General features: G+C 44.4%; 1 protein-coding gene across 1 annotated transcript; it reads right to left on the minus strand.

Moving 5' to 3' along the window:
- Positions 1 to 1,524: 1,524 nt before the first annotated feature.
- jak2a (Janus kinase 2a) lies at positions 1,525 to 12,752 on the minus strand. Its single transcript, XM_056445886.1, has 12 exons — positions 12,638 to 12,752; positions 12,395 to 12,522; positions 12,168 to 12,306; positions 11,914 to 12,065; positions 11,620 to 11,770; positions 11,403 to 11,536; positions 7,532 to 7,721; positions 7,320 to 7,444; positions 4,624 to 4,796; positions 3,959 to 4,076; positions 3,776 to 3,889; positions 1,525 to 2,515 (listed from the first exon to the last, which is right to left on the minus strand). The coding sequence occupies exons 1-12, from the start codon at positions 12,750 to 12,752 to the stop codon at positions 2,408 to 2,410; spliced, it is 1,647 nt and encodes a 548-aa protein (XP_056301861.1). The 3' UTR covers positions 1,525 to 2,407.
- Positions 12,753 to 15,358: the final 2,606 nt, after the last annotated feature.

Below are 15,358 nucleotides of genomic sequence, written 5' to 3' on the forward strand. Positions count from 1 at the left end.
TGTTTTCAATTATATTGGCCATCACTTCATATTGGCCAGGTAGATAGACATGCCTACACAATAAACATAGATATTAATGTGTAGACATAATACATGATAATAAGACTCTATATGGTCAAGGCCTGATTTATACTAGGCTAATGTGATAAAACAATGAGTAGAAGACGTTTTCACACTTTTACAGAAAAATATAGGTAAATCTGAAACATCTCACACATCAACGTACTTTTTAAAATGATTAGCCGTTAAGTCAACACGCCATTAAATCTACAGTTTCATTAAACCATGGCCACGAATTGAGAACGGTGTAATATTTAATACAATTAGACAATGTATTCCCAATTCGTGGGAATAATTGATTAATAGTTAGCAGCTCTCATTTTACCTGTGTAAACTTCTCCACACTCAATATTATTAGATTTTCTTCTGGAAAAAAAATCGTTGCATATCGTAACATAACTTTCCACAATTTTTGTCCGAGACCCTTGAAACTGGGGTAAATCGTGCGGGCTAATCGGGCATTTTTGCATAAACTTTGCACAGTATAAAACAATAGCAGTACTAAATAAACACCTTCTTTTACAGTTTAAAATAAAACCTAAAAGAAAATCGGTACTCACATTATTCTTGCCATCCATGTCGTCCATCTTATTAGAGCGTCTATGATCTAATCCGGCAGGTGGCGATGTCACAAAAAACTAGGGTCCTAAAGATGCGGTCCTAAACGTACGGTCCTGAAAGTGCAGCCACTCCAGTTGTGCAGGATCACCCTTCTCAATCACTCAAACCTTCTTAAAACCGACAGCATGTTCACACCAAACACACCTGAGGGCGCTGTTCATGAGCCAGCGCCACTGCGCGCGCAGGAGAAAGCGCGCTCACGCTCAGAGCGCTGTTTATGAAAATAAACGACTTAAATCCTCCTTCAGACACATTTAGCTTCTATTTGTTAGTCAGATAAAGTTTTAATGTTCCCTCTGAGTGCAAACTGGACTAGATTATCGATAAAATGCGTTTACCTGTCAGCTCTGGGTGTGACGCGTGTGCATGTGCAGGAGCGCTCCTGTGAGTGAGGTCTGAGTATCCTACAACACCGAGAGTCTTCCCTTTTAAAACGGGTCTCAGAAACTACAGCACACTCGAATATACACCTCGACATGCGAAAGTGCTCCTCTATCGATGTTGTTCACACTGTCCATCAGCATGTAATGTCGTCAGCGGTGTAAACGGTAGCGCCTCTGCATTCAGATGGTACTGGTAGCTTGAGCGAATTATGTTAGTTATTTGGTCCATCTCAGAGATAAAGTCAACTAAAAGAATGCTAAAGTGTTAAATAAAAGTGAAAGCATCCAGCAAAAGACTGACCACCCTTCATATTCAATAAAGCCCCGCCGTTTAGAGCTCATTACTGGTTAGAGATGTCAGAATTGATCTGTATTGTGGAGTGGGTGTGTGAATGGTGCTTTCTGTATATACTCCAGACCGTCCTCCCCTGTGAACAGCACAGACACCAACACACATCCCTGACCAAAATAAAAACACTTTTATTAAATGCACGACGGCTTTATACAGTTGATCTTCAAGAAACTCGCAGACATCACTTCAGCACACAAGCGCATCCCTCACCCAGCACTACAGATAACAGGAACACAGTCATGTTGCCCACTCACTGCAATAAAGTCCACTAAAAACAGCAGATCCAGTGGAAAGAGTGCCATTAAAATGTGTAAAATCTCTTTATAAAACTGGCCTGAATGAAAATAAACGAACAGAAATGATGAGAGTAAAGGCAGCTAATGATAGAGATACTCAGCAGGTGCTGATGTGAGGTTATTTTAACACTGATTACAGCAGAACACTTCAGTCTAATCTCATCTGTCATCACGCTGGAGAGAAACACATCTCTGATTCCTCCTCCACAGGGTTAACACTGGACTTTATGAGATTATTAAGAGAAAAATAACAACATACAGAGATTGAATGCACCATGTTTCTGTCTTTATACCGGGCAGAAGACCCTCTGCTGTTTCATTCTCTAACTTTAGCACAAAACCAGTGACATCTGAGTCTGTGCTGACCATACTCCTCTCATTAGAGCGACGCTTCTGTTGTTATGTGCGTATGTCGCGCTGTCATTCACTTGCATTGATTTATAGCCATAAAACAGCCTCTTCATCATGCTGTGCGCTGGTATTGTCTCATCATATAATGTTAACTGTAATATAAACACATGCTTATAGCTCGAGTGGACTGTTGTTTACTGCTGTTTATCAGTGGTTTCCCACACAAACCAAACAGAGTCCTGCAGAAAACCATTCGCTCGCTGAATAAAGTCTTCCACACGCAGATTAAATGTGGATCTTGAAATGTAAGCGTGTACACAAGCGTGTCTCTGGCGTGTTCTCCATCAGCCGCTCTGACTGTCCTGGATATCGTCGACTGTCCGAGCCAGATCTCTGAACAGGGGCCGATCAGACGGCTCTGGGGCCCAGCACCGCTTCATCAGCGAGTGGATCTGAAACAAACACACACACACACACACACACACTTTACATTGTGTTTACTTGACAGGTTACGTTTTTCATGTGTGAAACTAGGGCTGCACGACATCAGGAAAACAGACATATGTAGTGTTTCTGCGATTCTGAATTAGCGATGAGCGATATCTGATCATTTGCGATATACTGGTGAAAATCCAGCCCATAATAAAAGAATTGTCTGATCAGTAATAATGATAATCGATCTGAGCAGTGATTTATTATTGCAGTGGTACAAGTGTGATGTTGAGCCTGTTTACCAATACCGACGTACTGACATTAACTCTGAATTCACCTCAGAACACCAGTCCAGTGCTTTAAATCACTATTTTTTTTGACCAGACATTGTTTAACATCACAGAATGAAGAAGTCGTGCTGTTTTAAGTGGTAATGGCTAGGGTCAATTAGCATTGCACTATAATGCTCATAAAATACCCAGAACAACTTGAGGAACACAAATAACCCAGATATAACCTCAAGCATTTACTCTCTTTATATGTGATGCATTTATCGGTTATATCTGCTTTATCCTCATGCATGGATAGCTGACTGTAGCTGACGTCTTCGGCAGAGCGAGGCTTCGTGAAAAACAAACAGTCGAAGCAAATGTTGGCTTTGAAACCCGTCCCTACAGTGCCACCTAGTGGTCATTTTCAGGTGTTGTTCAGAAACCGCTTCCACAGAAACGTTTAAGCGAATTGAGGAACCCACGCTGTATCATCGAATCCTCAGATGATTCAGGGCAGTGATTGGTGTTCCTGACGGACATGAGAACATGTTCGGTTCAAATCCAGAGTGAGGGAACTACGGTCATGTTTAAGATTTGGGGTTTGTTATTGTAATGTGTGTTGTAACATCAGTCTGACATCTTCTTCTTCTTGTTTTATTGGTGGTTTGCTTTCTTAAGCAGAGCATTACCACCACAGTCCGACATCTAAATGAGCTAATATGTGTATTTCAGTCATGAATAATGAACATTAATAGGATTCAAACTCAGGACAGCTGCAGCGCAGTTGCACTGTGTGTCCACTAGGCTTTGTGTGATCGCTTTGTTTGTTCTTAACATGGTCAATCACACGCAGATTCAGCGTGTAGGGCATGACTTGAAACGCCCTGATCCCTTGAATCGCTTTAGTCACATGACCTGGGTGTTTTGAAATATCTGTGCTTCGGGATCTTGACTGTTTTTAAAGGTCAGTTTTGTGTCAGTCATCATTAGCTAGCGGCGGGTCTGTACCTCTGCTGGACACCCCTCTGGAGCTGGCAGACGGTAGTTCCGTTTCAGCAGGTCGATGAGGTGATAGACGATCATCTGACCCTGTTTATCCTCACCCATCTGCTCCATGAACACCTGAACACAGCACAGCATCAGGAGTATTGATCATTACTGAACATACAGACAATACGTTACGACACTTACCGCTGGAGGACTGCAGCGCTTCTCACTGTAAGTGAAGAGTTCGTAGAGGACGACTCCGAAACTCCAGACGTCTGACGCCACGCTGAACTTGCTCTCCGTCAGAGACTCCGGCGCGTACCTTCATCACAAACAGACAAGAACCCACAGCTACTGAGCATTAACCCTTTCACACTGGATGCGGAGAGCGCTGCGCTATGAAACCCATTTATATCAATGCAAACTATAAGTCTAGGTGATGATTAAAGCACACAAGCTGCAGAGAGAGAGTAAAAAACTCAATATTCAGCTCTGGATATCATGCACAAGTATAATTATACTCCTCTACGCAGGAACCATGCATGCTCACCGGAAAATCAACACTAGGAAGCAATAATCAGCTCAAATAATGTGCTGATGTGACATTGTGTACAGAGTGTACTTATTCCTGCTGTTAGCTATAGCTCACTCACTGCCAATAAAACTTGACTGTCTATAAGATGTGGGTATTTTAGTGGCCTGTGTGGACTTTCCATGTCATTTAAATTAAACTATACTTCATATTATTTATAATAATTCTTGTTCTTGGCCGAGTGCACTCAGAATTTATGGTTTCAGGCCAGTTTTAATGTGAGTGTCTGAATGCTCCTGTCTCCGCTTCAGCCGGACGCGTGTGTGAATGTTCTCACCAGAATATGGGGCTTTCTCCGGGCTCGCGCACCGTGTAATACTCCTTATCCTGAGGGAGCACTTTAGTCAGGCCGAAGTCTCCGATCTTCACCCGAAACTCACTCTCCACCAGGATGTTACGCGTGGCCAGATCCCGATGTACGTAACGCTTCTCCGCCAGGTAGTCCATGCCCTTAACACACACACACACACACACACACACACACACACACACACACACACACACACACACACACACACACACACGTAACACACTCCGCAGGATAGGGTTGTGCCATATTTAAATTGAAAATTGTCAATAAACAAATGTAATAATTAATTGATTGCACGGTGATTATGTAGATCTATATTCACAATTTAGCATAAATCAACATAATGAATTTATTTTTCTTTGCATCGCAAATCCACATGAAACTTGACTGTTGCATAAAAATAATAAATAATATAAATGTAATTAATAAGTTAATTAAATATATATTTTAAATGTAGATTTTTAAAATACTAACACAAAAACACTATTAGTGCTGCAACTAATGATTATTTTAATAATCGATTATTCTGTCGATTATCTTTTCGATGAATCAGATAAAAAAACAAACAAGAAGCATTCATTTCAACCCTTTATTGAAAAAAGCTCATCGCTAAGCTGTTATGATGATGATAATAATAATGATAATAATAATAAACTAGTGTTGTCCTGTTTTCAATCCAAATATCTAAATGTTTTTAAATCAAGGTAAACACTAGACAGATGAAATGAAGTCTTGTTTTCTGGAAAACTGCTCAAAATGAAGTGATAGTTTAACCCAAGCTCAATTCTTCCCCAGTGAGGTCAGAGAAATACTGTTAATGAGAGCTCATCTCAGACAGAAGTTCAGCATCTTCATTTCCTCATGCCGTTTCTCTGCTCTCGTCTTGATGTAAGATGGTTTAGATATTTGGACTGGAGACCAGATGAAATGACTGAGTAAGAAAGCTTTATCTGCAGCTCTACATGACGATGATGATGATAAATGAAGGATCTAGAAGAGGCGAGTGAATAAAGTCGTGTGTTTATTCTTCAGTGCAGAGGAACTCTCTCAGCGCTGCTTTACTGCTGTTATTAACTCCTTCACTGCTGACTTTAACACACTCTCTCTGTTTACCTGTGCATCATGTTTATCATGTGACGCTGCAGCCTCAACAGCGCTGTCTGACAGATGTAGCCCTTTATTTAGTTTGTTCTGTTTTAATTCTACATATTCACTCGTGTGCTCATCATGTCATCAGCACCTGATCTTCCAATTCACATGAACGTGTTCGTGATCGTGATCTATAACGTGAGCTGGACGTCGACATGTTTACTTGCGGCCGCACGTTTGCCTCATTCATAAAAGCAGAACAGGCAGGATTCAGCATGTAAATTCACCAGTCTTCACCAGACTATCCTGTGTGTTTTACAAACTCTAAATGTATTGTTTTACTAGTATCTGTGTGTACTTACATGTCTTACTTCTTTCTCAGTGGGGTTAAGTTTGGATAACATGCACTTTTCCGACTGTCCTTTCCTGAAAGCTCTGCTCAGCGCGAGCTCTCCCGGCTAAACTCATATTGCGACTGCTTAAACGGAGCAGTGCTCGTAAAATCAAGCGAACAAAGAAAAGACAGCTGGGAAACAGAACCTGCTGTGAAACAGAACCTGCTGTGAAACAGAACCTGCTGTGAAACAGAACCTGCTGTGAAACAGAACCTGCTGTGAAACAGAACCTGCTGGGAAACAGAACCTGCTGTGAAACAGAACCTGCTGTGTCAGTTTGTAGGAAACACAGTTTAGATCCTGTTAGGGTAAGAGGTATCAGAGTTATTACCATCTGAATGTGTCAGGAATACCCAAAACAAAACCAACTCAACCCTGCTGTCTTTCTCTGACTCAGCGCCAGACACAAGACACCAGCACCAGGGACAAAACAGAACCATCCCTGTGTTTGAGGCGCTGAGCTCTATATCAGTGTGTGAGAGACGGAGAGAGACCGTGTTCACTCTGCTCCGCGCTGAGCTATTAGCAATCCATTTTTATTGATCGATTCGCTGTTGCAGCCCTAAAAACTATATATAAGAATAAAAGATCAAGTCAGTCAGCATAACTCACATATTTAATACAATAATTCTGTATCATCACGCGCTTCTTACACCTGTGGTTTGGTATCAGTGAGACTGGCTCTGCTTTAATAATGTTTGTATTGTTTTGTGTAATTTATATTGTGCAGGGGTGACACGGTGGCTCAGTGGTGTCGCACTGTGGCCTCACAGCAAGAAGGTCTCTGGTTTGAGTCCCGGCTGGGTCAGTTGGTGTTTGTGTGTGGAGTTTGCATGTTCTCCTCGTGTTGGTGTGGGTTTCCTCCGGGTGCTCCGGTTTCCCCCACAGTCCAAACACATGCGCTATAGGGGAACTGATCAACTAAACTGGCCATAGTGTATGAGTGTGTGTGTGAATGAGTGTGTATGGGTGTTTCACAGTGCTGGGTTGCAGCTGGAAGGGCATCTACTGTGTAAAATATATGCTGGAATAGTTGGCAGTTCATTCCACTGTGGCGACCCCTGATTAATAAAGGATGACATGATGAACTAAAATATAGTATATATCGCCCAACACCCTGGTAGAGTGTGTGTGTGTGTGTGTGTGTGTGTGTGTGTGTGTGTGTGTGTGTGTGAGCACCTTGCAGATCTGCGAGGCGTACAGCAGGAGTTTGCTGTGGTCGAAGCGTTCTCTGTTCTTGCTCAGGTAATCGCGCAGGCTGCCGAACGGGAGGAACTCCATCACCAGCCGCAGGTTGTTGCGTCCTGCAGGGAGAGAGAGATAGAGAGAGAGTGGTGAGGTGTGGGCGCCTCTGCGGACCTGCGCTGCGGTCGGTCAGAACACACACTCACCTGCGCTGTAACACACGCCCTTATAGCGCACGATGTTCTCGTGCTGCAGCGACCGCAGGATCTCGATCTCGCGCTCGAAGTCGCGCAGGTGCTCCGCCGTGCTGTGCTGCAGCTTCTTCACCGCCACGACCTCACCGGTGTTATCCTGCAGCGGGTCGTAGCGGCACTTCTCCACACTGCCGAAATTCCCCTGCAGACGGAGCACACATGAGCTGATACTCCATAACGAGCATCTGATGTTCAATAGTTCAGCTCATCATGACAGAGACTGTGTTCACATGGACACCAGAGTCTGATGATTCCTGAATAAGACAATCATATGATGAAGGTGTTGACATGCGCTGCTGTTTAACACTCCTCTCAGGATCCTGTTTCACATCTTACAGCACATAATTACATTAATGTCATAGTGTCAGCACACTATCCACGTTTCCTCCAGAGTTTCAGGTGTTTCATTTCTAATTTGTCAGCTTTAACTGCAGTTTGGCACATTCCCTGCATGCCCCCTGAGCTGAACTCTGAGGTACTGTATGCGAGATACTGCTGGAACTGTGGAGTATGATGGCGCACACCGTATGGGAGAAAAAACCTCCGCAGGCATCTGAGTCCTGTAGGTGTAGAGAATAGGGTCAGACAGCCGTGTTGTGTGTGTGTCTGTGTGTGTGTGTGTGTGTGTGTGTGTGTGTGTGTGTGTGTGTGTGTGTGTGTGTGTGTGTGTGTAGACTATCCTGTCCCAAAATGACGGTAGTAGTGTGATTGCAATGTTTCCATGTCTGTGCTTCAGTAATGTGACTGAAACAGGAATCCTCCACATGTCTTCATTTCTGTTGAGCTCCATTATGACTTCAGTCAGATTAGGGTCATCAGAAATGGTAATCAGAGATGTAAACAGGCGACTCTTAATCAGAGTATTGTCTTGATCATATTAAGATTGGATTATTGGTGTGCTAGTAAACATCCTCACTGACTACATTTACACAGACACCAGTGATCTAATGATTTCCTTTAATCTGAGTAGAGCTGCGCTCACACTGCGCTCACACTGCGCTTTTCTCCCCATACACTTCCACTCACACACACGTGAATGCGTCAGACTGGAAACACAAGGGTCATGCGTCAAGCTTGGTGAACTCTGACCTGTGAAATCGCATCACTTGACTGCGTGAGACCAATCGAGCACCAAAACAGGACCTCTCTGGACCGAAATATAAAGCATGGAGCGATCGCTCGCTTTATTTATTGTCTATTAATCTTGTTTAATCCCGCCCCTTTTCACAGCGCCGCACGACAGACGTTCACATGATCAAACTCTAGTGTCCCGCAGCTTAACACAATAATATGAAGGTGTTTACAGGAGCTGCTGTCTGAATGCTCCTGTTTTGCATGTTATAGCATTATTAACGTACATCACCATTCAGCACGAGTTTCCTCCAGCGAACAGTTCATCATATCAGCAGCACATGTGATTCTCATACCTGTCAACATTGGAATGTGAAAATAAGGGATACCTCCCTACCCCACCCCTTAAGAAATTCCCAAATGACTAAGGCCCTGTTTACACTCATACGTTTTAGTTCTAAAACGCTTAAGTTTTGCTACGGTTACGCCAGCCGTCCACACTACGCCGGAGTGTTCGAGCACTGAAAAATGGAGCGTTTTGAAAACGCTGGAGAGGCCGTGTTCATTCTAAAGCGCTGCTGCTCCGTATCAGTGCAGATGGGGGAAAACAGAGACATCTGAACACAGAGGCCGGCTGCAGACATTCACCATCTGATTGGGGCTTTTCCCTCAATATTCAGTAGTCTACACACAGTTCAGTCTTCATCCTCTGCTTGTAAGTTCAGACTTCACAAGTTTAATATGGAAAACAAACTCCCGAGGACACATCAGTAAATCTCCAAAGGGATCAGTGTGCTTTATAACTGTATTTACATCATTCTGGATATGTACGCTGTTTCACGATCTTAATGATAAAATGAAAACATATAAGGAACGGCCTATTTTCATTTTGATATTAAGAACTCAACAGACAGCAGAAATATGGAGGCGTCGTGTAGCTGCAGATTTATACGAGCCTCATCTTCACTGTGTGCATATTTATAACAATACAGAGCCGATAACATCACTGCCTCCTTTCATTCTCAGTGAAGATAGGAAACACCCCATCTCTATTGCTGAATATCAGTATAAATAATCAATAACGGCCATTAGAACAGTATAACGTACAGTAAGTTTATACAATAGAGGAAATAAAGGCAAGCGATCAGTCAATTGAAGAGTGTACACGGTTACATTAATATATTAACTCATCTCTGCGCTCAGCCAAAACACGTCACCTGAGAACAACTGATCGATTCAGAAGACCAAAGTCTGGGAATATGTGGTCAGAGACAACAAGATGAGTTCAAGATCACGTTTAACAAATACACTGAGATTAGATCCAGCAGGAGATCCTTAATGAACAGTCTGACGAGCACAGCTCTCATCTGGCTAGATATGCTGCAGCGCATGCCAGAGTGTGTGTGTGAGTGTGTGTGTGTGTGTGTGTGTGTGTGTGTGTGGTCACGTGATTGTGTTTACAGCGGTGTAATGTTGACGGAGAGTTGTTCAGAAACGCTGGGTGTAACGCTAGTGTGGACGCTGATCGTTCTCATTCTGAAACGCTGCTGTAAAACTAAAACACTAGTGTAAACAGGGCCTAAATCTGTTCATCTGGAGCTGTTTTTATTGTAAATGAACAATTGAAATGGTCAGTTATGTTTTATTATTATTTACAAAGAATAAATAAATAAAAGCTGTAAATAAAGTAAAGTTTAGCCTATTAACAGCTATTATAAAGAAATTAAACAGTTATCAAATCTCATCAACCTTTTCTTCACTGTATAATTTAAACATTATATTAAATAACAGAGGCGTCACTTTAAAACTGCACACATCTGAAAGCGTTCAACTGCTTTCCTAACGGTTTATGCTTATCTAGGACTAAATATGTTGTGTTTAAGAAAAAACCCACCAAGATGGACATGTTCAGATGTTGTTATTATTATTATTGTGTATATGTCTGTTCAAACACGCACCCAAAAACCCATCGTGTGTACAGAATCCGTTTGGGGAACAGCGTCTGACAGTCACACACCGCTACATGAACTCACTGATCTGAGGAGTGTATAGGAGGGGCGATGGTGCCTCTAATGGAAAGGAAGGGAGTCCTGCTGTTTTTATATTTAATTTAAAGTGTTTTCATGCATAAATATAAGGAAAGTACAGAACAGATTCACATTTCAGAGCAAGCGGTGTCCTCTGGTGGTGGGTTGTGTATAGGTAAGATCGGCTCTTTAATGTGTATTGCCACCCTTCATAGAAAGACTAAGAATAGGGGAAAACAGGAGGGTTGACGGGTATGGTGATTCTGGGCTTTTCATTGAGCGAATGTTCAGCTGCAGCTCATTTCTCACACTGTGTGCAAACAGACGACGGCGGACACTCATTCTCCAGCAGCAGGCCACCACTGGCCTCGCACTCACTGACTTACATTCAGGCCCTGTGATAAACTGGAGGTTCTGGATGAGAGAATGGTCCCGGTTTGCTCTCCTGCTGGAAGCCATTCTCATTTGTTTGTGGTCAAACGCCTGACGTGTGTGTGTGTGTGTGTGTGTGTGTGTGTGTGTGTGTGTGTCCTGTGGCTAAATATACGAACACTAACAGTTGAAGGTGTTCACATGTCTGTACTGCACTGCTCTAACAGGAACACTGCACAGGCCTGATCTCAGATCTGTTAACCTGGTGACTCTTCATCAGAGTCTTGTCTTAATCATATTAAACCCACAGTATTGGTGTCCATGTCATGATGATGATGATGATGAAGGCTCACCTTCCCCAGCAGCTGCAGGAATATCAGGTGTCGCGCCTGGAACTGTGTGGGCTCCTGACTCTCGAACGCTCCGGCGAGGCCCGGGGCCCGATGCCTGCTGGGAACCGTGTCGCTCTCCACTAGCAGCTCATAGTCTGAGACACACACACACACACACACACACAGACGTCACACACTGCTCCATAAGCTAGCGCTAGCTCATCGCGGTGTGTCAGACCTGGAGTGTAGAGGCTGTTGAGGTCTCGGATCAGCGCCCTGAAGGACGGCCGGTGCAGCGGCTCATAGTCCATACAGCTGTTGATCACACTGGCCAACTCGGTCCACTTAGGGGCCGGCAGCTGGTGCTTATCCTCATAGAACAGCAGCTTCTGCACACACACACACACACACACACACACACACACACACACACACACACACACACACACATATATATATATATATGAACTCCACCAAACGCACAGACAGAACAGCAGGTGTGTGTGTGTGTGTGTGTGTGTGTGTGGTTCACCTTGGCCGTGTCGTACGCAGCGAGCGGCTGTTCTCCTCCGCAGTAGATCTCCCACAGTGTGGTCCCGAAGCTCCACTTATCTGCAGCCAGACTGAGAGTCCTGCTGTCCTTCACACACTCGGGAGGAACCCAGGGGATACGCTCCAGCAGAACTGCACACACACACAGCATTAGACACACACTCACTCAATCACTTACACACACACACACACTCTCTCTCTCTCTCTCTCACACACACAAACACAGACACTGACTCTCTCTGGGCTGGACGGTGATGCTGATGCCCGGGTCGCTCAGCTTGATGAAGGGGGGCGTTCCCGTCTTACGGTCCTCCTCTCGGGTCACCAGAACATTCCTGGCGCAGACGTTCCCATGGATCAGACTCTTCTCCTCCTGCAGGACACAAACACACGCTGATCACACACACACACACACACACACACACACACACGCTGGTCCCTCATCATTGTTTGCTGCTCACCAGGTGATGTAGCGCCCATGCTAGCTGCTTGGCCACCTCCAGCTTCCAGGTGATGTTGATGGTGTTGCGGTTTCTCTTCAGGTACGTGTCCAGAGAGCCAAAGCGCACATACTCCTGCACCATGATGTCTGAAACACACACACCCCTCTCTGAGTTTGTGTTGTGTGTGTGTGTGTGTGTGTGTGTGTGTGTGTGTGTGTGTGTGTGTGTGTGTGTGTGTGTGTGTTAGTGTGTGTTACTCACGTTCATCCGTGCACACACAGATGCCGTAGTTGAGCAGCAGGTGTTTATGGGAGAGCTGGCTCATCATACTGGCCGACTCGAAGAATGACTGACGGAGAGAGAAAACACTAACCATCAGACCACACACACACACACACACACACACACACTCTGTATTCTCACTGTTTACTTCACTATTCCCATCTGTATTTCCTGCTTTATTCCTCAGTTTATTCCCTTCTCTATTTCCCACTGTTCCCAACTGCGTTCCCTACTATACTCCACTGTATTCTCCACTATTCCACACTGCATCCCCTACTATACTCCACTGTATACTCCACTATTACACACTGCGTTCCCTACTATACTCCACTGTGTTCCCCACTGCATTCCCTACTATACTCACCGGTATTCCCCACTATTCCGCACTCCGTTCCCTACTATACTCCACTGTACACTCCACTCTTCTGTTCTGCATCCCCTACTATACTCCACTGTATTCTCCACTATTCCGCACTGCATCCCCTACTATACTCCACTGTATTCTCCACTATTCCGCACTGCATCCCCTACTATACTCCACTGTATTCTCCACTATTCCGTACTGCATTCTCTACTATACTCCACTGTATACTCCACTATTCCGCACTGCATCCCCTACTATACTCCACTGTATTCTCCACTATTCCGCACTGCATCCCCTACTATACTCCACTGTATTCTCCACTATTCCGCACTGCATCCCCTACTATACTCCACTGTATTCTCCACTATTCCGCACTGCATTCCCTACTATACTCCACTGTATTCTCCACTATTCCGCACTGCATCCCCTACTATACTCCACTGTATTCTCCACTATTCCGCACTGCATTCTCTACTATACTCCACTGTATACTCCACTATTCCGCACTGCATCCCCTACTATACTCCACTGTATTCTCCACTATTCCGTACTGCATTCTCTACTATACTCCACTGTATACTCCACTATTCCGCACTGCATCCCCTACTATACTCCACTGTATTCTCCACTATTCCGCACTGCATCCCCTACTATACTCCACTGTATTCTCCACTATTCCGCACTGCATCCCCTACTATACTCCACTGTATTCTCCACTATTCCGCACTGCATTCCCTACTATACTCCACTGTATTCTCCACTATTCCGCACTGCGTCCCCTACTATACTCCACTGTATTCTCCACTATTCCGCACTGCGTCCCCTACTATACTCCACTGTATTCTCCACTATTCCGCACTGCGTCCCCTACTATACTCCACTGTATTCTCCACTATTCCGTACTGCATCCCCTACTATACTCCACTGTATTCTCCACTATTCCGTACTGCATCCCCTACTATACTCCACTGTATTCTCCACTATTCCGTACTGCATCCCCTACTATACTCCACTGTATTCTCCACTATTCCGTACTGCATCCCCTACTATACTCCACTGTATTCTCCACTATTCCGCACTGCATCCCCTACTATACTCCACTGTATTCTCCACTATTCCGCACTGCATTCCCCTACTATACTCCACTGTATTCTCCACTATTCCGCACTGCATCCCCTACTATACTCCACTGTATTCTCCACTATTCCGCACTGCATTCCCTACTATACTCCACTGTATTCTCCACTATTCCGCACTGCATCCCCTACTATACTCCACTGTATTCTCCACTATTCCGCACTGCATCCCCTACTATACTCCACTGTATTCTCCACTATTCCGCACTGCGTTCCCTACTATACTCCACTGTATTCTCCACTATTCCGTACTGCATCCCCTACTATACTCCACTGTATTCTCCACTATTCCGCACTGCATCCCCTACTATACTCCACTGTATTCTCCACTATTCCGTACTGCATCCCCTACTATACTCCACTGTATTCTCCACTATTCCGCACTGCGTTCCCTACTATACTCCACTGTATTCTCCACTATTCCGTACTGCATCCCCTACTATACTCCACTGTATTCTCCACTATTCCGCACTGCATTCCCTACTATACTCCACTGTATTCCCCACTGCATTTCCTACTATACTCACCGGTATTCCCCACTATTCCGTACTGCATTCCCTACTATACTCCACTGTATACTCCACTATTCCGTACTGCATTCCCTACTATACTCCACTGTATTCTCCACTATTCCGTACTGCATCCCCTACTATACTCCACTGTATTCTCCACTATTCCGTACTGCATTCTCTACTATACTCCACTGTATTCTCCACTATTCCGTACTGCATCCCCTACTATACTCCACTGTATTCTCCACTATTCCGTACTGCATTCTCTACTATACTCCACTGTGTTCCCCACTGCATTCCCTACTATACTCCACTGTGTTCCCCACTGCATTCCCTACTATACTCCACTGTGTTCCCCACTGCATTCTCTACTATACTCCACTGTGTTCCCCACTGCATTCTCTACTATACTCCACTGTGTTCCCCACTGCATTCCCTACTATACTCACCGGTATTCCCCACTATTCCGTACTGCATTCCCTACTATACTCCACTGTATACTCCACTATTCCGTACTGCATTCCCTACTATACTCCACTGTATACTCCACTATTCCGTACTGCATTCCCTACTATACTCCACTGTATACTCCACTATTCCGTACTGCATCCCCTACTATACTCCACTGTATTCTCCACTATTCCGTACTGCATTCTTTACTATACTCCACTGTATTCTCCACTATTCC

This window comes from Danio aesculapii, chromosome 21 (assembly GCF_903798145.1).
Source record: "Danio aesculapii chromosome 21, fDanAes4.1, whole genome shotgun sequence".
Lineage (NCBI taxonomy): Eukaryota > Metazoa > Chordata > Actinopteri > Cypriniformes > Danionidae > Danio > Danio aesculapii.